This window comes from Pristis pectinata, chromosome 4 (genome assembly GCF_009764475.1).
Source record: "Pristis pectinata isolate sPriPec2 chromosome 4, sPriPec2.1.pri, whole genome shotgun sequence".
Classification (NCBI taxonomy): domain Eukaryota; kingdom Metazoa; phylum Chordata; class Chondrichthyes; order Rhinopristiformes; family Pristidae; genus Pristis; species Pristis pectinata.
Window position 1 is genome coordinate 77,812,375 of NC_067408.1, and position 25,797 is coordinate 77,838,171.

General features: G+C 40.8%; 1 protein-coding gene across 3 annotated transcripts in view; it reads left to right on the forward strand.

Annotated features, from left to right (window-relative positions):
* dmd (dystrophin) overlaps positions 1–25,797 on the forward strand; it is a 1,415,828-nt gene that overhangs the window by 735,247 nt on the left and 654,784 nt on the right. For all 3 annotated transcript variants that reach the window (XM_052015085.1, XM_052015086.1, XM_052015087.1), the window contains exons 43-44: positions 1,920–2,117; positions 19,472–19,644. In XM_052015085.1, the coding sequence (XP_051871045.1) occupies positions 1,920–2,117; positions 19,472–19,644 (371 nt within the window). The remainder of the gene's footprint in view (positions 1–1,919; positions 2,118–19,471; positions 19,645–25,797) is intronic.

A 25,797-nucleotide genomic window follows, 5' to 3' on the forward strand; every position in this document is an offset into this window, starting at 1 on the left:
AACGTAAGAAAAAAAATCAAGCAATTAGATTTACTTGAAAAATACAGGTAAATACACTTGCTTGATTAAGTATGCTTAAGCCATTTACAAACAGCAGCTAATAAACACTATTTGAAAATTAGGGACGTTGCTATGCATTTGATCTGTTTGAAGTAAATGACAAAATGTTAATCTCTGAGCCACATAAAAGTTTCATGTCAATATAAGCTCCATGTGATGTTGTAGAGGTAATAGTTCTTGATTTTAACAAATGCATAACTCATCACTTGAATTACATGATTTGTTCTTTTGTCAAAATTATTGTAAATAATTGCCCTGTTGAGGTGAAGTATGAGCTCTTTGAACCATTTACTTTATTCTCAGCATTGAAGATGAAAATTGAGAGATCTTGCATAATGAAGTAAAAATGTTTCACACAATTGGGGGATATAAATGAAATGAGATTCACTTCAGATTCTGAGTAGCCCTGTTACATTTTTGACAGGGAATAGAGAATTGCACTATTATTTTGGGAAGTAACATCAATTAGATAGAATCTACTTATTGTTCTTATACCTCTTTAGGTGGGAAAAAGTTGCATGGTACTTGAACCTTCATTTCCACAATTCTTCTTCTGTGGGTAGACAAGAGACAATAAATCTGATATCATTCTATTTTCTGAACTCCTGTCATAATTGAAATCAATGTACAGACAGTCCAACAAGAAAATTGGTTATATATGAAAATGTATGTTGAAGAAATCTTTGAAGGACCATTTTCAGAGAGATGAAATGCCATATTTCACAATGGTGCCCTCAGCATCAATAAGGTCAAGTAATTTTGCAGAATTATGTGGTTTTGCCAACCTAGGTAATGCAATTTTTGTTGTTTCAAAATTTTGCTATTTCCACCAGTGTTTCCACAAACATGCTGAATGTTGCATCACGTCTTTCTAATTTTAAGATGTAAGAATCTAATCAGTACCTTTTCCCAATTTGCCTTTCACATTTCCCAGTGAGTACCTTGCTTCTCAAGTCCTGATTCATTGTTCTGCTCATGCCATTTTATTTCAGTAGTTTTTGCTAAAATTAGCTGATGCACGGATGGGTTAAGATTGTCAAATATATGATGCATCATCACTGTAGTTGAGTGATTTTTTTTTAAACTAAGTTAGCTAACCAGTCAACTAATTAAAATGAAAATTAAGAGGCTGGCTGAATCTTTAAAGTTATTTGAGTTTGAGCTGAATGCAGATGCTTACTTTGTCAAAAATTAAAATAATGATTGGAGCTCAGTTAAGTCATTAGCAATGCACATTCCCACCTCGTAATGAAGCCTGTTTGCTTGCTTACAAAGTTGGATAAAGAAATACTTGGAAGAGTCAGGAAATTGGTTAGAGCAGATAACAAATGAGATGATTGAAAAAATTCTTTGGCACAAGCAATGAATGACTTAACTTTGCTCAGATTAAATTGTGATATGTAACTCCTTCACTGAAACAAAAAGTCTTTTTTCGGTTGCAAATTCTATTCCACAGAAATGACTATTTATTCTTCATAAACATTGGAATCTAATATTTAACAGGAATACTCTTTTTCACAGCAGTTTCTGTACCAGCTGGAATAAAGCCATATCCATTTTAGTTCACAAGCTTCAAATCTGATATGTCATTCTATTTTCCGAACTCCTGTCATAATTGAAATCAATGTACAGACAGTCCAACAAGAAAATTGGTTATATATGAAAATGTATGTTAAAGGAATCTTTGAAGGACCACTTTCAGAGAGATGAAATGCCATATTTCATAATGGTGCCCTCAGCATCAATAAGGTCAAGTAATTTTGCAGAATTATGTGGTTTTGCCAACCTAGGTAATGCAATTTTGTTGTTTCAAATCTCATTACTTTCCCATTGAAAATCATGTTGTATTTTCACACCAGCCAAATATTTACGAAGAAAGCATTGTAACTGTGCTGAGTGAAAGGATACTGCCTGAACCCTCTTATGTGCCTTCCGCCTACCTGGCAGAGATACGCCAGCTTCACAAAGCTGTGTGTGATGTGGAGGCTCTCCTCAACTCCCCTGAGCTTCAAGCCAAGGACTTTGAAGATTTCTCCAAGCAGGATGCTTGTTTAAAGGTAGGACACACTGGGTGAACATCATTAAATAGAGCCAAGTTAACTGAAGATTATGCAATAATCAATCATGAAAAATTGAAGAAGAAGAATGCTATGAAGCTCATATTTATTAGGTGCTGTCATTAACAAATTTGTTCCAGTCTTTGACTAACTCAGCTTTGCCATTATGTATAGCTTTGGGAACTGTCTGACATATAACTGGAGATGCTGGTTGCATTGGAACAGGAGTCATTTTGCCCATCAAGTCTGCTAGATTAATTTTGTGAATTGCAGGAGGAAATATAATTATTTAATTATAAATATTCAACTTGACTTCAACATCCTCAAATATCCTTCCTCCCTTGTAAAGTTGTAAGCACCTCACATGATTTGATATTTATGATCTCCTTAAAGCAAGACTTTTTTGAAACATTGCCCTCTCCTGAGTTCTCTTTTGCTAATTGTACCGATTTTTCCATTCTACCTTTAGAAGGGGCATTCCTAATTTTCTTCTCTAATTTGGTTTTCCTATAAATTTCATTATTTTTTTACATCATCACTCTTCATTATCTCAAGGGAATAGAATCTTGCTTTCCATTATAATTCAACACCTCATTTGCAATTATCACATCGTATCTGGGAGGTAGGTAGAGTTAGGATGACTTATTGGCCTTAAAGACCGGAATATTCTTTCGAAAGTGTGGTATGCACATCTGTTTGCGGAATTCTAAACGTGATGAACCATGCAATTGAAATAATATCTACTAGCTTTCAAACTCTGAATGTGTTGTGATACCAGTGACTCGTCTTGAGTTAATCACTCTGTTCTCTTCCTGTGCTTGCCCATTTACAACTGCCCCAGTTGTCATTCATATTGTTCAAAAAATGCAGGAAGGTTTTGCTGTTTTCAGCTGTTGCTGGATAGTTGGTAATGTAATTTTTCTCAAATCTAGTCTTCGGTATCTGATCTTAGTGTAGACATAAGCCATGCTCAGTTATGTTTCCTCCTCAGCCCATCCATTGATTAAATATTGCGGTACTCTGATGGAGGTCTGAAAATATAATTTCACTTTTATGCCATGTGCATTGCAAGTTACCTTCAAAAGGAATCCTTACAAATTGCAAGATTGGATTCTTATCATTTTAAAAAAGGTCCATTTTGCTTCTTTATCATAGCAACAATCTGTAAATGCAGTGTCTTTCCCTTCCTTTTAAAAGTCACTCTCCATTTATGACCCATATGTGATTTCTAATTTTCTGGTATTTAACCATTGTAATGAGGTGTACACTTGATCTCGCTCTGGCTTGGCCTAAGCACTCTTGACCTCCATGCTTTACATCAATTTTTTTTAGCAACCAGAACTTCTTTTCATTACACACTACTCCTGATTTATGTCCACAACTAATCACTTGTTTCTCTACATATATCTGATATGATTACAGCCGACATCAACTTTAATGATATTGATTACTCTGGTTACACACAACTATTGCCTTAGGTTTAATTTAGCTGAACTAATAAATTGTCAAGCAATGCAGTCATGGGCACAGTTCCATCTTCTCCTGAAATAAATCTCCTGCAGCTACAAATGATCCTTGTACATTCCTGTGATGTTAGAATGGGGAAAAAAATAGGAGATATGTTTGATTTGAGTTTAATGAATATTTTTTCCTCATAAGTGCGTTTATCATTGTCATTATATTGTGGTAGAAGGAAGAAAGTTGTGCATAAATTGTAAAGCTACTCCTTTCTGTGGCTGAAATTAAACTTGGGGTGAAATTGTTCTCAAGCTGTTTCCTTTGTTGTATGAATATATAAATCTTTTTTAAAAAGTCAAAGAGGGACAAGATTGAGCAGCCCCAAAAACATGCAGGGATTGCTGTGTGCAAGCATCTCATTCCCATTCAACCAGAACACTGCTAAATTTGTGCTCCCTGCTCAATTTAACGATTTCAGTGCGCAGCCAGCACCAGCTGCACAGCTCAATGTCTCATCACTGCAGGAAAGTGTTAGGGTTTGTGAGTGACTTGCACCAGTTAAATCTATCCTGATCTGAAAGCCAGCCTGCCCCTTTTAAAAGGAGGCTGCATTATGTTGGCAGCAAATGAAACTGAAATTGACTTGGCACATAGAAAGACACATGGTTGTCCAACATAGTACTGGAGGCCTTGGTGCAGTAAGAGGACAGAGGTATATTTTCCCTTAAAAGGGGCCAGAAGGTATTCTAGTAGACAGTGGAAGAGATAGTTGTGCAATTCAATACCAGGAATCATTCAGCACGGAGCAGGGTTCATACTCCGAGTTCAGTAATTTCATTTGTAATTGTGGTGAGTAAATATGCATTGAAAAACCACACTCCTGTTATTTGCACAAAAAGCCTCAGACACTATTCTTTGCACCATACTCTCATCACTCATTATCCAACAGTATTTGCAGCTAACAGACAGATATTACACAGTTCTTAACTTCCTAACCTGTGTGTATGAATCACACCCATAACCTGCAAACACTGCCATTATTCAACCTTGTTGGGTGCATCAGCCAAATACACTATCAACACACGCCACCAGAGGCAGCAGCACCAAGGAACAGAGATAGATACATGGAGGTGATGGTGGTCACTGTTAGAGTTGAGTCCACGATCATCATCAGGGTGGGAGCTGGTGGAAGGAACATGCATAGCAAATTCTCCCACCTTCCCACTTTACTCCTTCATTCCACAATCCGTTCTGATCTGCAAGCTACAGATAGTGTAATCATGCACCTACTTGTTTAATTTCCTCCTCTTATCAGAGCCTGATCTAGTGCTTTTCTTCTTGTCAATAGTCGTGAACTACCAGGCAACATTCAAAGCACTAGAGGAGAATGAAAATGAAGAGACTGTCACTCAATACATAGAGCCACCATTTTGGACACTGGGATTGCAGTTTACTCATGCTTTATTTGAGCAATAGGAACTGCATGTGATTGAACGTCAACTGGCCTGCATCCAGACCAGGAGCATGTAATATTGCAGCTTTCAGCATGATTCGGAGTGAGTCTGTTGTGGAGGATATAGCACAAGCCGATCAACAGCAGGGAATTGCAATGGAAGTTCAAAGTTCTGCTATGTGCTGGTCATGGCTGAAAGAGCACTGCAGAGTTTGACAGCAGTTGGGGAATCTCTCCTGCTGCATATTACTTGGAGTAATAAGTGCCTTCCAAAGGAAGTGACACTGGGTCGGTGAAATATTAATTGCGGTCCTCCCTCAAGGTGACTACATTCAAGATCGTGCTGTTTCGCTTGCTTTTAATCCTGACCTGCAGTTGCTCCAAACTGCATGTCATCAGTATGTTCTGCAGCTGAATAATGTGCACCAGGGTGGTCTCATGGTAGTCGTACTAAACTTCCTTCCCCACAGCTCAGCACCACCGTACACCCAGAGACAGGGTATTTAAATCGATCCTTGTCACGGATTATTAATACTGACCCACATCTGGTCTCCACATATCAAAGGAGCCTCCCTGACACCTCAATTCTTCAAGCAGGTTCATGCAAGTGCAAAGGTCCCATTGCAGAACAAAGAATCAGAATCAGATTTATTATGACTGTCTAACGACGTGAAATGTGTTGTCCTGTGCAAAGACATAAAATTACTAGAAGTCACAAAATAAACAGTGCAAAAAAAAAAGGAATGTTGAGGTAGTGTTTATGGGTTCATGGACCGTTCAGAAATCTGATGGCGGAGGGGAAGAAGCTGTTTCTGAATCATTGAGTGTGGGTCTTCAGGCTCCTGTACCCTCCTCCCTGATGGTAGTAACAAGAAGAGGGCTCTCTCTACTTTCATCATCATTTTTGCTTCATCTCACCCACTGGTGACAAGATTAAAATTCCACAATCCCATACAGAACCAGTGTAAGACCCCCACACTCATCTTCAACATGCAGGCACCAGAAATAGCATAATTGAGTGAATGGGCCATGAGAAGGGGACCTCTTTTTTTAAACAATTTCATCCTTTTGCAGAACCATAGGATTTTCACGTGTTATAGAAGCTGGCAAGGACCGACCCGTATCAGGCTGATCCACAGCAGAAGCAGGCAACCCGTCTTCAGACAGTGAATGAGGCAGACACCAGCATGTGACTGTGGTCGTTAGGGACAGTGAAGGAGCACATAACTCTGCACGTTCTTTATGTTCTTTAAGCATGGGTTTAAAGGACTGCCAATGCAAAATGTGGATGATCTAACATAGTTATTATTCCTGAAAGTTCCTGCAAATGACACAAAAGCAGAAGAAATTTAAGGCCCTTGCTGTTGCCACATCACAAACCTGTGCAGCCCAAAGCTGGCAATGGAGGCTTTGAGTTGCTCAGATAGCCCTTGAAGTCCTTCCACAGACCTCGAAGAGTAGCCTCCCAGCCACCAAACTGCTGTCACCAGATAGGTGCTGCTTAAAACCACCCAGGCATGCCAAGGTACATAGAAAATACCACCAAGAGGAATGCACAAAGGTGATTAAATAATGGAATGCTCATCCTGCAAGATGTGGGAAGTCAGGGAACCTCGTGGTCTCCCGGATGTCTACATTTGTGGGAAGCGCACCCAGCTGCAGCTCCTGACGGACCGAGTTAAGGAACTGGAGGTGCAGTTGGATGTACTCAGGATCATCCGGGAGGCCAAGGATATCATAGATGAGAGTTTTTTTAGTGAGGTGGTCACTAAATGACCACCTCACTAAAACTGATGGGTGACCACCAGAAGAAGTGAGGAGAGTTGGCAGACAGTGCAGGGTTCCCCTGTGGCCATTCCCCTCAATAACAGGCATATCTCTTTGGATACTGTTGGGGGGGATGACCTTTCAGAGGCCAGCAGCAGTAGCTGGGTCAGTGGCACTGTGCCTGGCTCTGAGGAAGGGAAGGGTGAAGTCAGGCAGAGTGATAGTGATAGGACACTTGATAGTAAGGGGCGCAGACAGGTGTTTCTGTAGCTGCAATTGAGACTCCAGGATGGTGTGTTGCCTCCCTGATGACAGAGTCAAGGATGTCTCACAGTGGGTACAGGACATTCTGAGGGGGAGGGTGAGCAGCAAGAGGTTGAGGTCAGTATTGGTACTAATGACATAGGCAGGAGCAGGGCTGAGGTCCTGCAAAGTGATTTTAGGGAGCTATGTAGAAAGTTAAAAAGCTAGACTCCCAGGGTCGTATTCTCAGGTTTACCACCTGTGCCATGTGCCAGTGAGGTGAGAAGTAGATGCATTGTGCAGTTCAATATATGGCTAAAGAGCTGGTGCAGGAGGGAGGGCTTCAGATTTATGGATCATTGAGCTCTCTTCCAGGGCAGGTGGGACCTGTCCAAAAAAAAACAGTTTGTATCTGAACTGGAGGGGAACCAATATCCTCGCTGGGAGGTTTGCTGGTGCTGCTCAGGAAGGTTTAAACTTGAGTGGCAGGGAGATGGGAACCACAGCAGCAGGGCAACAGGTGGTAGGGATAAGAGCAAGAAAGATGGTGCGACAAGTAAAACTGAAAGGAAGGACAGCAAGGGGCAGGCTGATAAACTGGTGGGACTGATGGGCTGAAATGTGTTTATTTCAATGCGAGGAGTAGTATTGGTAAGGAGGATGAACTTAGAGCCTAGATCAGTATTGGTATTGGTTTATTATTGTCACTTGTACCGAGGTACAGTGAAAAACTTGTCTTCCAAACCGATCTTACAGGTCAATTCATTACACAGTGCAGTTACATCAAGTTAGTACAGAGTGCATTGATGTAGTACAGGTAAAAAAAAATAACAGTACAGAGTAAAGTGTCACAGCTACAGAGAAAGTGCAGTGCAATAAGGTGCAAGGTCACAACAAGGTAGATCGTGAGGTCATAGGTCATAGTCCATCTCATTGTATAGGGGAACTGTTCAATAGTCTTATCACAGTGGGGTAGAAACTGTCCTTAAGTCTGGTGGTATGTGCCCTCAGGCACCTGTATCTTCTACCCAATGGAAGAGGAGAGAAGGGAGAATGTCCTGGGTGGGTGGGGTCTTTGATTATGCTGGCTGCTTCACCAAGACAACGAGAGGTAAAGCCAGAGTCCAAGGAGGGGAGACTGGTGTCCATGATGTGCTGGGCTGTGTCCACAACTCTCTGCAGCTTCTTACGGTCTTGGGCAGAGCAATTGCCATACCAAGCCGTGATACATCCTGATAGGATGCTTTCTATGGTGCATCGGTAAAAGTTGGTGAGAGTCAAAGGGGACAAACCAAATTTCTTTAGCCTCATGAGGAAGTAGAGGCGCTGGTGAGCTTTCTTGGCCATGGCATCCACATGGTTTGTCCAGGACAGGTTGTTGGTGATGTTCACTCCCAGGAACTTGAAGCTGTCAACCCTCTCGACCTCAGCACCATTGATATAGTCAGGTATATGTACACTGCCCCCTTTCCTGAAGTCAATGACCAGCTCTTGTACATGCCATGTACCATGTACCAGTACATGGCATTACAATGTTGTTGCCATTACAGACACCTGGTTGCGTGAGGGACATGACTGGCTTCTTAATGTTCCTGGGTTTTGTTGTTTTAGATGTGATGGAGAGGGGGTGGGGGTAAAAAGAAGTGCAAGGGTTGCACTACTGACAAGGGAGAATGTCACAGCAGTACTGGAGAGGACATACTCGAGGGTTCATCCACAGAGGCAATTTGGGTGGAACTCAAAATGGGATAGGTGCAATTACACTGATGGGATTACACTATCGGCCCTCCAATAGTCCCTTAGAGGTGGAGGAACAGACATGTTGACAGATTATGGAAAGGTGCAGAAACAACAGGGTTGTCATAGTGGGGGATGTTAACTTCCCCAGTTTTGATTGGAACTTATTCAATACAAGAAGCTTGGATGGGCTGGGATTTATTCAGTGCATCCAATAGGGGTTCTTGAAGCAGTATGTGAAGAATGCAACGAGAGGAGATAAGATACTGGACCTAGTTTTGGGAAATGAGCCAGGCCAGGTGGCAGACCTGATAGTGGGTGAACATTTTGGGAATAGTGACCACAACTCATTATGTTTTAAGATAGTTGCGAGTATGGATATAACTAGATCTTGTGGGAAGGTACTAAATTGGGGGAGGGCAAATTATGAGAGGATAAGACAGGAGCTAAGGGGGCATTGATTGTGAGCAGCTGCTGTTGGATAAGTCCGCGTCTGACTTGTGGGAGTTATTTAAAGACCAGCTGTTGAAAGAGAGCAGGAGTGGCTTGTCCTGGTAAGGAGTAAAGACAAGGATGGTAAGGTAAGGGAACTTTCGATGATGTGAGAGGTCCTAAATTTAGTCAGGAAGAAAAAGGAAGCATATTTAAGGTTAGGAAGCTAAAATCAGACTGGGCCCTTATGGAAAATAAAGATAGCAGGAAAGTGCTCAACCAGATAATTGGGAGGGCCAAAAGGGACCATGAAATATCCTTGGCGAGCAGGGTCAAGGAGAATCCCAAGACATTTCATATTTATATTAAGAAAAATAGGATAACTAAGGACATGGTAGGTCCACTCAAGGATGAAGGATGGAATTTGTGCTTGGTGTCAATGCAAGTGGCTGAGGTACTAAATGAGTACTTTGCATCAGTATTTACCGAGGAGAGGGATTTGGAGGATAGTGAAAACAAAGTGTGGCATACCTAATGTGCTGGGACATTTTGAGATGGAGGAGGAGGTAGTGCTAGGTCTTCTGAAAAGCATTGAGGTGGATAAATCCCCAGAGCCTGATGTGATAGTTCCTGGAATATTGAAAGAAGCAACTGAGGAGATTGCTGGGGCTGTGACAAGGATCTTTGTGTCCTTGAGCAATAGGTGAGGTCCCGAAGGACTGGAGCATAGTGAATGTTGTGCTTTTGTTCAAGAAGGGAAATAGGGATAATCCTGGTAATTTTTGGCCAGTGAGCCTCACGTCAGTGGTCGGGGAGCTATTGGAGAGGATACTGAGGGATAGGATTTATGAGGATTCAGAAAGGCACAGTCAGTTTAGGGACAACCAGCATGGCTTTGTGCGGGGCAGGTCATACCTTACGAACTTGATTGAGTTTTTTTGAGGAGGTGACAAAGGATCTTGATGAGGGCAAGGCAGTGGATATTATCTAATGGACTTCAGTAAGGCATGTGATGAGGTCCCTTGTGGTAGTGCAGCCAGATGAGTAGGTTGCTGGCAACCCAGGGTGAAATGAGACTATCAAGATTGCAACTTCACCTTCTCTTTCTCCCCCTTCTCCACAGCTGTTTGTCATTCATCTTGTGGCAAGTAATGAGCCTCACCATGGTGATATTATGCCAATTGTAACGTGATCGTCATCAGCAGATCTTCTTTGCCAAGAACTGTAGGCTACTTCAGGGCTATCCATGCAGCAGATCAGTACTCGAGCATGCCTTTGGCGACCCAGTAAACATAAGAAGCACAAGCAGGCATTTGATCCTTTCATGAAGGTCATGGCTGATCTTTTACCTCAGCACAACTTATGTGGGAACCATGTAACCCTCACTTCTCTCAATTTATTAAATCTGTGGTGACTGACCCTCCACAGCAACCTTGGGTATAGAATTCTAAAGATATATTATCCTCTGGATGGAGAAATTTCTTCTTATCTCGGAACAGAATGGTTTGCCCTTAATTTTGGGACTGTGATCATGGGCACCCCAGACTAGAGAAGCATCATCCCTGCATCTTTCCTGTCCATCCCTGAAAGGATTTTGTTTGCTTCAGAGCAATTGCCTCTCATTCTTATGATCTAAGAACCCGTTGTAATTCACCTGCTGCTGAAACAGGTCCATGGTAGATGGCATGTCCCCAGCCCTGCATTTATCTTTGGAACATCTGGATAACAAAGGAACATCTGTGTCGGACTCCAATTCCTAACAAACTCATCTCCAAACACCTGGACCTTGGAATCTGCAACCCTCTCTGCAACCGGATCCTTGACTTCCTGAGCAACCGACCACAATCAGTAAAAATAGGCAACAACACCTCTTCCATGATTATCCTCAACACCAGTGCCCCGTAAGGCTGTGTCCTCAGCCCCTTACTATACTCCCTTTTTTCTCATGACTGTGTTGCCCAATTCTGCTCTAACTCTATTTATAAGTTTGCAGATGACACCACCGTAGTGGGCGATGAGGAGGCAGAGTGCAGGAAGCAAATGGAGCATCGAATGGCATGGTGTCAAGACAACAACCTGTACATTTACCTTGCAGAGATTGCTTCCTTGATAGCACAATTAATTCATACAGGGACTGTCCAAGTTGTGTAATGTGGGAAAGTTCCAAGTTTGTTTCTCAGCCTGTGCTGATTCTGCTGATGTGTGACTGGAGGAGTAAAGTGTGCAATGGATGAGATATCAGTTCCTCTTGTTTAGAAAGGAGAGAATGAGTGCTTATTTTCCTAGGGAGCATCTTTAGTTTTCAAGTTAAGATTGAAATCATTTTAATTGTTAGTGCAGTTTTATTGTGGTTTCTGATTTAGTTTTTCCATTTTGGTATTAAAAAAAGAAACATTTTTCTTCCTCCTTAGTATGCAATGTTACACAGAACATATATGAACATAACATAAAAAGAAATCAGCATGCTAATTTCTTCAAAAAAATGTGAAGTTGTTCAAAGCTTTGACAAGTCAGGAAACTTTGGGGAAAAGTGAGGTAGGAATGGCGAGGTTGTGATGTTGTTGGGAAGCAGGACAGAGAGCCATTGTTGTGCAAACTTTCACGGGAACTTAGAAAGAAATGAGATGCCTTAATAAGAGACCTGCAGTGGTATGCAGGTTAAGTATAGTATATGACAACTTGTTATGAGAAAAAAATGCGTGTGATTGAGGTGAACAGGAACAAGACTAGGTTGGCCACATCTGCTCAAATATCAGCCACCATGTCAAGATGATCTTGCATATCTATCAAACAAAGACCATCTGGATCTGACTCTTTTTGCTTCAGGTCAGCCTGAATGCATCCCAATCTGTGACAGTGGCAGCAAGGATTCCTGCAAACCAATCTACTCCATGCATTTGTCATTTCAGACCACTTGATCTCGAAGTCACACTTAGCTTTTATGGCTGCATTGCTCCCAATGTCTTTGAGGCCTCAATGCTGCAGCTGTCCTGTGCAGTTGAGGGTGCCACAAGCAACAACCAGGCAGAACCTGAGATCCATCTTTCAATTATCCTGAAAGTCTTCTGACAGCATGTGCTGAAAAACATTAATTAATAATTTTTAAAAATATAACTTAAAGCATTTAAAATAACTTGCATTTAAAATACCCGAAACATGTGCAAACTAATTAAATAAACAACCAGTAAGGCTACAGCAGGATATAGATCAGAAAGCTGGGTGGATTTCAGCAGATGGAATTTAATCCTGATAAGTGCAAGGTGATTCATTTTGGAAAGTCAGATAGGGGTAGGACAGAATACAGTAAGTGATAGGGCACTAAGGAAAATCAATGAACAGAGAGACTTCAGGGTCCAAGTCCATAGTTCCCTGAAAGTGGCAACACTGGTGGATAGGGTGAAGAAGTCACGTGGCATGCTTGCCTTCATAGGTCGCGGAATAGAACGTAAGAGTTGGGACATTATGTTGTAAATTTACATAAAAACCCGTTAGGTTGCACTTGCAGTATTGTTTGCAGTTCTGGTCACTGCACTGTAGGGAGGTTTAGCTGGAGAGCGTGCAGAGGAGATTCATCTGAATATTGCCTGGACTGGAGGTTTTCAGTTATGAGGGGAGATGGGATAGGCTGGGTTTGTTTTCCCTGGGGAGCAAAGCAGGTTGAAGGGTGACCCAACAGAAGAATATTAGGTTATGAGAGGCAATGACTGGGTAGAAAATCAAAACCTTTTTCCCATGGTTGGGGAATCAAAAACAAGAGGACATAGTTTGAAGGTGTGAGGAAGGAGTTTTAAAGGTGATGTAGGAGGGAAGATTTTTACACAGAGTTATTGATATCTGGAACATGCTGGTTGAGGAGGTGGTGGAGTCAGATACAATTACTACATGTAAGAGGCATTTAGACTAAAACTTAAACAGCGAAGGATATGGAAGAGGGTAGATGGGTAAAAAGGTCGGCATGGACATCGTGGGCCAAAGGGCCTGGTTTTGTGCTCTATGGCTGTGAGATAAAGAAGAAACAAAAATGGTGTCTTTCTTGTGACTTTTCTAATGAAGTTTGATACCCCCATTGAAATGAATAGGTCTGTCTTGGTAACCAAACATGGCAGGTGTAAAGCAATGGTGCCAGGTGTGATATACAGCCACGTGCTTACCTCAACGCAGTGACAAATTGTGCCTAGACTGAGTCCATTGATGGAGTGAGAGGTTAGGTGCACTGAACCTGATCACACCATGTTATATATTTTGCACACTGTAACACGTGCAGAATTTATGCATGTTCTGCTCCATGAAGAGGAATAAGGTGATGGTTCTCTTATGAACTATTGACCATAGATAAGTACAACGGTCCCATTTATTATTATTCTTCGTAAAATAATAAAGCTGACATGTGAGTGACTTGCCTCTTAATTCCACAAAGCCTTTCAACCATCTGCCAAACACAAATGTATTGGAATGCTCTTCTTCAGCTTTGTTAAATGCAGTCTGATATCACTGAAGAAGTTCAACACAATCCAGTACAATTAGCTAACTTGATTAAAACCCCATCCATGACCTTAAACTTCCTTTACCTTTTGCATGTTGTCATTGTGATGCAAAGCAGCTGCAAGATGTAGTGTCGCAACTCATGAAGGCATCTTCCACAGTACCTCCCAGACACATGATGTCTATCACCGGCAAGGATAAGGATGTGGGAATGCCAACAGCTCCATCTACAATTCTGGTCAACTCTCACAGAACCATTGCTTGGAAATGTCTTGTCAAGCTTCTATTTTTGGTGGGTCAAAACTGTATGATGCTCTAATTTCACCCAAGGGGCTGCATTGGCTCTTAATGGCAGATCACCACCTTGTTGTTGGGATATCTAGGGAGAGGCATCTATTGCCACCAATGCCTAAATCCCAGCAATTAAAAAAAGTACACAATCAGGAAATTGCTTCTCTTAGAGAAAAAAGACTTATTTTGTGTATAACCCACTGTCAGAATGTTCTCACGAAGGGTGAAAAGTTGTGATACTGCATCTGTTTGTGTATGGAATGTATTTTCTTTTAAATGTTGGTTCAGTTTTTTAGGATTTTCAGACTGTGGTTTTTTTGTGTTTGCTCACCCCTTGACCCCCCCCCCCCCCCACCCTTCAACGCCAAAGTTGAATGCATGTTTTTTTTAAATCAGTAAAATCATTGTTTCGTCTGACCAGTGCCTCCTGAAGTTGTTCCTCCCACTCATCCTGAATAGTCCAACACCATACCTCTGCTTCAGATGAAACTAAAAGTCGCCCTTCTGTTGTGTTGGCCAGATGCTGCTGGTTGCAGCTCATGGTGGCCTTGGGAAGTTGTTTGAGATTGACCTGCTTGTTTTCATGACTGCCTTTTTTTCCCTCACAAGACCTGAAAATGCTGATTGGAACTGAATTATTCACCTGTCTTTTCATCTCAGAAATGTGGCCATACCCCCAATGTATTTGCACTATTTTTTGATTATGTTGCACATTATTTGTGCATGGAGCAAGGTAGATGAGTGCTGTCCTTCTTACTGCGATTGCCAGTGGAGGATAATTGTGCATGTGCTATGGAATTGAGATGTCATTGTGTCCCTTGTCTTTTGAGGCATTGTGTTAGCTCCTGCAGTTAGGTGGTATGTCTCATGCTGGGGGAACCATAGTTTGAGCCATTACAGCTGAATGAAAGGGAAAATGCGTGGGCTTCTCTCCATGGTACATATACTAATTGCATAATATTTTGCATGAATACGTTTCAGCATAAGGACAGAAAACTCTTAGATAGAATGTCGAACTGTACAGCACTAGTCCCTGTAAATAAATGCTCTGCAGCTCTTGTTGGAAGTGCAAGGATAGTATTTCTTTGATCTAAATTGTTAAAATAAACAATACAAATGCCTTCCACAATCCCTGAAAATATTATGGCAAGGCCCAAAACAGCAGGGGTACATGAGGTATTCATTCAGACATTCTGAAATTCTAGCAATACTCCCATTGTTGAAAATATCAGCAATGTCTGAGAAAGGATCTGTGGGTGTGGGAAGTGCAAAGCACATTTAATCCATCTTGTCTGAGATTTCAACTTAATGGTTCTCTCATTAAAATCCATCCTACCATGCTGGACAGATCAGTGTTTGCCTTTGCAGTTCAAACAAAATGAACTGCTTCTTGCAGATGAAGAAAGACCTCATCCTTGAAGAAAGAGAATAATTGTGTGTTGATGAATTTATTAGTGTCCATTACTGTAGTGAAGCTTCAAGAACAAGTTTGCATGACCTTCAGTGTTAGAGCTTCCCAGTCATCTAAATTGCAATCTGTAAACATGTACATTTCCTCTGATCATACAATATTTTGAGTTTTTTTGATGTTTATGTAATTATACTGGAATTAATTTGTTATCAACAGATTTACAATTCTTAGCGTTACTTTTTTTTCTCTTTGGAGCTGAAGTACATGAAACAGTTGATCCCCTTGTACCCCATTATAATTTTAATGAGCCTTCATAGCTGCAGTGTCCAATTTGGTGCTGCAGCTTGTGATACTTTTCATGGGTCAGGCTCCTCGCTCCACGAAAAATAAATAACTCCTAAAATAAATAACTCCTTTCAAATTCAAGAGCTTTCATTCCTGTAAAACCTTAAAGTAATGCCATGTTGTAATATTGGCATCAAGACACTCTTGTGTGCGTTCCAGCTTTGGCATGGTGATGTGTAGCTTGAGAGAGTTGGTTAATTCCAACTTGTATCTTCTCTGTAGATTGCCGGGGTGACACAAATACAAAAAAATTTATAAAGCAATACATTTAATTTATTCAAAATGAAAGAAATATTCAAAATTTGGAAATGTTGCGTTTGGGCAAAGAGATGCGGTGCTTCCATATTTTTGAGCACTTGAGAATGTAAATGCAGGGTTTAAGTCTATAATATTTCGATGAGGAGCTAAGGGGAAGGTTGTTTCCTTGGAGAACTGCAAGGCTGCAGAATTCATTTCCAGGGTTAATGATTGACGCAGAAGCCAGCAATATTTCCGAGGTTAGATTTGATAGGGGAATGGAGGATTATGGAAGTAGAACAGTTAGTGTGAGAGAAATTACCATTAAAACATGGAAAGTAAATACCCACACAGATTCTTTTGGTCCCTTGGCTTAAAATTCGGTGTCTGTGATACACAAGAAAATGCATTTGGGGCCTTGTAGCAATCTTTGTGATGCATTATATTTTTATAACTCATCATGGTACTTTTGTCAATTCTTTTGTCAATTGTAGCAGGGGTTAAAGAGGAAGTGACAGAACTTAAAATAAAACTGTTACTCAGTGTGATTTCTGTTTGAGTTCAGTGTTTCTCAACACATTCTCAAGTTCACAACACCTGGACAGTATCAGTTTAGTTCATGCCTTAGGGTAAAGTGGCTCAGTTACCAGGCCAATAATCCAGGAGCCTGAGCAAAACAACCGGAGACCTGAGTACAAACCGCACCAGCGACAGCCCTGCAATTTAAATTCAATTTATAATAAATGTAATTTTAAAAAACTCACTAATCATAAGAAATGCTGATCATAAAGCTATAGTCCATGGTTAAAAACCTATCTGGTTCGCTCATGTCTCTAAGGAGAGGAAAGTTACCATCCCTACGCAGCCTGGTCTGTTTGTGTGACAATGCCTGATGACCTGAAGGATAATTAGGGATGAACAATAAATGCTGGCCATTCCAGTGTTGCCCAAGTCCTGAAAAACATATATTTTGAAAGAAGTGCCTTCCATGAAGGGAAACTGATACCTTGGGTTTGACTTTTGCTTAAATATGCAATAGGCAGTGGGGAAAGCAAGCCTTTTTTATGTTAGGTTATTAATTTTGGCTCAATTAATAATTTTTGACTTTATTAGTTACAATTTATATTTAAACCCATATTATTGTTGTGGCATTGGATATTAAATGTGATTTATATTTACAGCGAGGTCATGGAGAAAGCAGGAATTTTGTAGAAGTGAAGTCATACCATTGTAGCTGTTTCACTGCACTCTGCCAGAATAAGCAGGATGTCATTCAAGTACCTTGCCAGAGCATTCAAAACCTCATATCAGTCGGAAGATGGGAATGGAATACAATGGACAGGAACTACACTCTTTCTCGATTCCTGTTGCACATGCTCATTGAGTCACAGAAAGATTGAGTGTGGAATCAGGCCTGTCAGCCAACCAAGTCCACGTTGACCATCAACCATTTATTTACACCAATACCATTTTTTCTTATGAAAAACACGATGATGCAGGCAGCATCCGTGGAGAAAAGCAGGTGGTCAACATTTCGGGTCAGGACCCTTCTTCAGGACTCTTCAGTGGTCATAGTGTTGCTAAACTGTAGTGATTAGAGTTTTGCCGGTTGGTTCAAGAACCAAATGGTTGAAGGGAAGTAGCTGTTCCTGAACCATGTGGTGTGGGATTTCAGACTTCTGTACCTCATGCCCAATGGTAGCTGCTAGAAGATGGCATGGCCTGGATGGAGGGGATCTTTGATGATGGTTGTTACCTTCTTGAGGCAGCACCTCCTGCAGATATTACCAACGGTGAGGAGGGATGTGCCCGTGATGTATTGGGCAGAATCCACTACTCTCTGCAGCTTTTTGTGTACCTGCACATTCGAATTGCTGTACTAGACCATGATGCAACCAGTCAGGATACTTTCAACAGTACATCTGTAGAAGTTTGTCTGAGTGATAGGTGACAAGTCAAACCTCCCTAACCTCCAAAGAAAGTAAAGGCACTGGTGCCCTTATAATTTTATTTATGTGCTGGGCCCAGGACAGGTCATCCGATTTGTTAACTGCCAGGAATTTAAAGCTGTTGACTCTTTTCCACCACCGATCCACCAGTGTAGACTGGCACCTGTTTGCCCTCCTTCCCCTTCCTGAAGTCAACAATCAACTCTTTCATTTTGCTGACATTGAGTGAGAGATTGTTGCTGTCACTACATGATTAATATCACCATATCTTTGCTAAGATTACCAATTGTCATGTTCCATGAACACTACCTCGTTATTCCTCTTTTGCAATATTTAATTTTGTAACTATAGTAATTTTTATGTCTTGCACTGTACTGCTGCTGAAAAACAACAAATTTCACGACGTATGTCAGTGATAATAATTCTGATTCTGAAATCAACACAACCTAATCAAAGTTATTGCTAAAAAGATTTCAAAATTGACATTTGTCCATTTACAGTGGAGAAAAATAAAATCTACTTCGCAATAAAATTAATTGTTCGTCTCAGTAAGGGAGGATGTTTCACGGGGAGAACTTGCAAGCTCCACACAGACAGCACCCGTGTCTCAGGTGCCGTGAGTCTGCACCTCTATCAGCTGTACCACTGTGCTGCTGGGATGCGGACTTCCTCGGAGTCGTGAATCTATGGAACTCCTTGCCATGAAAAGCTGTGGGAGCAGGGTTCTTATGTATACTTAAAGATGAAATAGGTTTCTAATCAGCAAGAGAAAGGGACGGGAAAGTGGACTTGAGGAATGTGTTGTGATCCTATTGAAGGGTAGAGCAGGCTCAAGGGATGAAATGTCTACTCCTGTTCCATCTTTGTTTGGCCTTGTTAAACACAACATGGTTCGTTTTCCTTTTTTTTACTGTTTGTGGTTTTAAATCCCAAGGTTGGACAGGATATGACGTTTTCACTATGTTTTCACCAACTTTGGTTCAAAATTAAATAATAAAATTACCAGCAAATGGCAAGACTACCAAAATGTTGCAATACCTGCATAATCCCAATAATCTCACTGTTCCTTAAAGTATATAAAATATTCCAAAGAAAATATATCACCAAAGGTTTATTGGCAGATCCTGTATCTAAAAGACATTCATTGATTTTGTTTCATAATTTGTTAAGAGAAGTGAATCTGAGGTGGAGATAAATTGGGTGTGTGAGAAAACGCATTTTGTTCCAAATCTCGACAATTATGGTGTTTTGGATCTTATTGCTCGTGGCATTTAAGAGTATAGTCCTTCAACTGTCAGGTAAAGGGCTCTTTATGCTGTCAGAAGTGCATTGGCAGTATTTTTCTCCATCGATTATCCTGATTTATTCACAGCACAGCAATGGTACTGCTTCCAAAGGAGATGTAATGGTTGAACTTGTTCTATTTTAAATATTGTATGGATATTTTATGTATCTTTGCCCAATATTCTTTATCAACAGCCACAACTCTTTTCATCCATTCGGGTAAAACTGAATTCTTTGACCCTATCAATTTCTTTTCCAAACTCAGAATGTGAAAAAGCAATTGGAAAAGCTCTCGGGCCAAGTGGCATCAGTACACAGCCAGAAACCCGCAGCTCTCCGGAGTGTCCCCTATGCAGATGTTAACCATATTCAAGACGCAGTGGCTGAGCTCGATGACAAGTGGAGAGGTGTGAACAAGATGTACACTGAACGACAAATGTAAGTAGCTACTTCAAACAGACTTGTGTTCAATCTGTCAAGAACTTGTCCATTTTGACACTAGAACTGGAGGAAGTGGTGAGTGGTGAACTACGGTCTTTTAATTACATTATGAGAAACTGATTTACGGACACTTAATGTATTTGTCCGAAATCTTTCTCCGTGCTCTTTCAGTAGGTTGAGATCACTGCTAAAGTAGGTGAGAAAGGAATTTTAGACGACTGCTTAAGCATTCACACATCAGTATCCCACAGTGTAATCTCCAGGCTAATGAAGCTTAATTACTTATGCGAGTGGACTGGCTGAGATATTCATGTGAAATTACTTTGAGCACAATTTTGGTGCAGGGTTAATGACTGTGCTGAAATAGCACATCAGGGAATTTTACTTGATGCCTTTGACCACAGTTGTATTGGAGACAGCTATCATGCCTTCAATACATCAGTGTTTTTCCAAAAGAAAATGATTTGATTATGTCTTAAAACTTAATAGCAGCATTCTGGGTTCAAAGACATCCTATCCAGACTATTAAGCTTACTTTCAAATAGAAGCCAGATCTCATCACAATAAACTAGAAAGTAGGAAAGGAAACTACTTATCCTTGCCCTTTGGTCAGCAACAAAAAAAACCCAGAATATAAGAAATGGCATTTGAATGTCATCAAAAGCTGAGAAGTTAGAATCGCAGCACTGCCAATTTCAGAAACACTAATATTAAGTGACTGCCAAAAAATGCATTTAATTGGTGGTAAAGAAACATTTAGATACAGTGATATTTTCATGCAGTTGTTCAATAAAGATTTATTTTATTACATGCAAACTGCAAAGCTTGCACTTGCAGCATTTGGTTGAGACATGGTCAGTTTGAAATCTACACTATGTAGACAAGTGATTTGTTGCTCTCACAAACTGGCAGTTTCACTTCATTTGTGACTCTTTGCACAACTGCAATACATGCACAGCAAGCTGTACTGCATGCAGCAACCTTGATGCCATGCTTCAGGAGCACACAGAAGCCCTGCGGAAGTGATGGAAATAATGCATCACCTCACCAGCTACCAACTCACCTCACCACTTCAGCCACCTCAGAATCCACAAAATTGAAGTGGAAGCAAGTGATCCTTGATCCTGAATGACTGCTTAAGAAGAAGATAGAGCAACCGTGGAAATTCAAGGGATGTCTTCACTTTCCACTTTTTAATTGACTTATTGTGAACATAATTTGTACTAAAAGCAATTAGACTAGAATTTAACCTTATCGAAGTGTATAAAATCATGAGGGGCATAGATAAGGTGAATGCACACATCTTTTTTTACCAGGGAAAGGTAATCAAAAAAATAGAAGACAGTGGTTTAAGATGAGAGGGGAAAGATTTAAAAGGGACTTGAAGGGCAATTTCTTCATGCAGAGGCTGATGTGTATTTGGAACAAGCTTCCACTGGAAGTGGTTGAGGCAGGTACAACAACAACGTTTGAAATACACTTGGACAAGTACATGGATAGGTAAGGTTTAGAGGGACAAGGGTCAAACACGGGCAAATGGAACTAGCTTAGCTGAGCATCTTGGGCGGCATTGATGAGTTGGGCTGAAGGGCCTGTTTCTATGCTGTATTCCTCTATGACTCCATAACTGACTACTTTAGAATATATATTTATCAACCTTTTGACTCTTTTCTCATTCTACATGAGAACTATAAGACTGCAGACTGAATAAATTAGTGGGTAGATCCACTGGTAAGGTACTGATTCCTGAATGACTGGCAAAAAAACATTGGGGTTCTGACTTAAGTTTGTTATTTAGTAACTTCTTTGTGCAAATTGTTTGTGAGGTCATGAGATAAGTAAGGCAAATGTGGTGTTTAGCGTGACTGTAGAGCTGCTAACACTCATTGTCTTGGTGAGTGGTTACTTTAGTGAGTTACTAGTGACCTATCTGTAGAACTATATAGCAGAGAAAGTGTGTCCTCTTCAACTGTAATAATGACAGGATCATTGTTTCACGTGGCATCTTGATTTTTGTTTTTGTTTGTTAAGCACAAATTGTCCTACAGTCTCCATTTTCTTCGAGCTGCTGCAGAATTTGAAAAAAAACTTTAAGATGATTTGACTGGAGATTGCAATGTAATTGAAATATCAGATGATGTACTTGTGTTACTTGTGCTTGCTTTCACAGACAGTGATGTTACCTAGATTAGAGGAAATTACAATTATACTGCTGCCAGCTCACCACAATTTAATATGTCACATAAACAATTACATTCAAGCAGAATAATGTAATTTCATAAAACATTGAAAACTGTTGTCATTCATTAATGACATTACCAACTTTGACATTTCAGAACATGCCAAAATATAATTAAATCACCAAACTGAAATAACTGATCTTTCTTTTCAAGTAGTTGCCACCGTCTCCCAATGAATGAAATGTCCATGTGCTTTCATATTCCAACACAAATTCATTTGTTCTGGAAAGAAGAGATATCTTTATCTTTATTAGTCACGTGTACATCGAAACACACAGTGAAATACATCCTTTTGCGTAGAGTGTTCTGGGGGTAGCCCGCAAGTGTCGCCACGCTTCCGGTGCCAACATAGCATGCCCATAACTTCCTAACCTGTACGTCTTTGGAATGTGGGAGGAAACCGGAGCACTCAGAGGAAACCCATGCTGACACGGGGAGAACGTACAAACTCCTTACAGACAGCGGCCAGAATTGAACCCGGGTCGCTGGCGCTGTAAAGTGTTACGCTAACTGCTAATTGTGAGGTTAACTATTTTCCAGTCTATTGCTCTTTGCCAAAGAAAAGACAAATTTCTTACAGATCAGAAAAAATATTGCCTGTAATGAACTTGGGTCTCATGGAGAAATACATGATTGAGTGATAAATCCATCCAGCACACAATGTATTTACTCAATAAATGCTACTAGCTGCCTGCTTGCAGTACATACTCAAGGGTAATTTTTTGGTCATTCATGTGAAGAATCTGTATGCTGAGAATTTTACTCAATGAAGTCTCCATTATTGCAACACAACTTTCCATTCCTGAAGGAATAAGAAAGGACTGCACTCTCTGAATGTTCAGCTCATTTGTCACTAACAGCACTGCAGTTGGGAAAGCAGTGCTTCCTTCCATGAAATCTGTCTATGTCCAAATGTTAAGTCAATTTCACAATTTTTCTGTGGGTATTTGACCCTGAGAGGCAAGTCTTGGAGTGAGCCTTGACTCATCAAGGTAGCCTCTGGAACCACGTGATCAGTATTACAGAATGCCATTTAAGGAAGGACAAAGTGAGGATCATGCATTCGCCAAACTATTCATCAGTCACATCTCTGGAATAGTACTTCTGTGTCCTTCCAGAAGTAGTTCTTTTCAGTGATGAATGTAATTCATTGTATGGCAGTTGATCCCAGTAACATCTTGAACCAGGCAGGGACTGCCCTTAAATAGTGATCACACCGAAAGATGTCTATTCCTCATTGTGTCCACAGGTCTCAGATCCAGTGGTGTATCCCCATTTTGCCACACGAGTTCACATACTAACTTGGGCCTTTCAGATGGAACACTTCTCCTCCAGCCCCACAGGCAGCTGTTTGGTTGCGCTGATGTCCATGTTGACTCCTTGACCAAGGTCTCCACATTTCCTTTCCGGTAGTTGTTTGTGTGGTGATGACCATCTCTTTTGTTGTGAAGAAGCTCCTGTGCAACACAGGCATTTGGCTTCCTGACTGTGAGCATGGAGGAAGTACCCGGTCTCTTCTGCTGCTTTGTTTCTGCTTGGTTCGCCACGATCCTTTAGATGGTTGGTGTGCTATTTCAATGAGGATGTATGAGTGTGATGATTTAGCAGCTGCCTTTCAGCACTGAGCAATTTTTTTTTAATATGGTTGGAGAGATCCCCAGCCAGGCAAGCATACTCAGCACGACAGTAACGTAGGGACAATGAGGAGGTGCTGTTCATGGCTGGGCACGTGCCTATCTGTGCATTTGAAAGCTTGCAGATCATGCTTTCCTCTCATCTTCCCTGCGGTCTCCAGAGTATGCATTCTCAGGTCACTCCAAAGTAAACTGTGAAGTGAATCAAGTTGCTGCCTTTTAGTTGATATCCAGCTCTTTATTCAAGTTGCAGTCCAGCCTTTGGCAGAGGCTGACTTGGTCAGTGTTGATTCGAAACATGATCCATCCTGGGAGGTGCAGCTGTTGGTCTTCACCTTGCTTGGTGGAAATGCTCTGTTTGGACAGTCACTGTCATGCCATTGGCACAGGTAAAGCCACGTGTTCCAGTGGATTGATTGCTCGTTCATGCAGATGTTAAAAAAGAATGTGCATATACTTCGCTGTGGGCCATCTGTTTAGCCTCACCAACAACCATGTTTCCCTCCAGTTTTGATGTAGAAAGGCTGGGTTTTGACCAGTGCTTGAATTGTCCAGGCCACCTGCCAGCACTTTGTTGTGTCATACATAGATCTTTCCAAAGTAAAATCCGATCACTGGAAATCTCATCCTAATGAAATGATGCCAGTAATTTGGTTATGTGGAGGTTATTTTCGATATACAAAGTGAAATTCTGCACATGCTCAACTTGTGACTTGCCTGGCCAGAAATCAATTTATTCAAAGATGGATTCAAAATAGGTGAGAGCTGATTTGGATGTGTTAATCGAAATAGCTGAGTTCATTGAAATTGAAGATTAAATAATTTGGTCAAAAACTGTTTGAATCTCTGGGGTTATTGTCCAAATTCAAATATGTAATAATTTTTTTTTGTCTCCAGATGTTGAGCATAATCTGTTCTTGTGCAGGAGACAGAGATGTAAGAGCTGTTGCCTCACAATTCCAGTGTCCCAGGTTCAGTCTGACCAAGGGTTGCTGTCTGTGTTGAGTTTGCACGTCCTCCTGGTGACCATGTGGGTTTCTTCCAGGTGCTCCAATTTCTTCCCACATCCCAAAGGTGTGCAGGTTGACAAGGTTAATTAGTCACTGTAAATTGCCTGGAGTGTGTAGGTGAGTGGTAGATTCTGGGGAAAGTTGATGGGAATGTGGATTGCATTCATGAGCACCTTGTACCTGAGTCTCAGTGTTGTTGCTGTCAGATGAGCTTTGGGTTTAGGCAACTCTTCCCTTCCATTATTCAGCGTGAGGTCCTGAATCAGAGCCAGCTTGTTCAGCTGTCCTCATAATTATACCAATTTTCCATCTTCTTTGTAGTGCTTATGTTAAAATCACTGAAGATAATTTGAGTTTTGTTAGACATGCTGTTCATTCTGGAAACTCAAATTTGTTATTTTGGTGCTTTTTAGACTGAGGTGGTTGTAAATTTTCCATTTCTGAAATTCATTGTTAAGGTCACTGATGTAATCTCAATAGGCTTGATTTACAAAAGACTGTGTAGCAGTAGTATTCATGACATCTCCCACTGGTCAACTGAGTTCCACATATTTGTTGGTTGACTCTTGGTGGAAGGGAGGCTGTCAATATTGGCATATGTGATGGTCAGTGATGGCCATAAATGGAAAACAGTTTCATGGTAACCCTGACCTATTACCTGCTGTTTGTATTCTTCTTGGTCATTACTATTTGCAGTATATCTTTTTCAGTTCATCTTTATTTGTGGGGCTTCAGTCACTTTGAGAAAATCAGTTGTTTAAGTAAATTTAACATTAATCAAATTTTGCTTTGTAAAATGCAACTGAATTGAACTTAAAAATAATTGAACACCAATTCAGGGTTATCTGTAACTATTTCTTTGGCATAATCTTCATTTCTTTTGTGTAATGATGAATACCTTTTGATTTCTACCCACTTTTCATCCTGGCTATATTTGGTGCCATTGCATCATTGTCCAGTGTTCCATTGTACCAGTGTCCGGTGCATCACACAATCAAATTGGGCCGGTCAGCAGCCTCTATAAGCATTTTGAAATCCTTGTGTAGCATTCTTAAAACAAAATGAATGAAATTGTAAGTTTTGCCTGGTGGATACCTATTGCCATTGGAGAGTTTTATTGGGGATAAGATGAAACTGATTTTCTGGTCAGCCCATTGAAGTATTTAATCATTTCATATGCGTTTAAACGAAAACAAATCCAAGCCGGAATTGCACAGTCTGCTTTCAGTGTCAATGTGATTACAAGGTGCCATTCAAGGTACCATT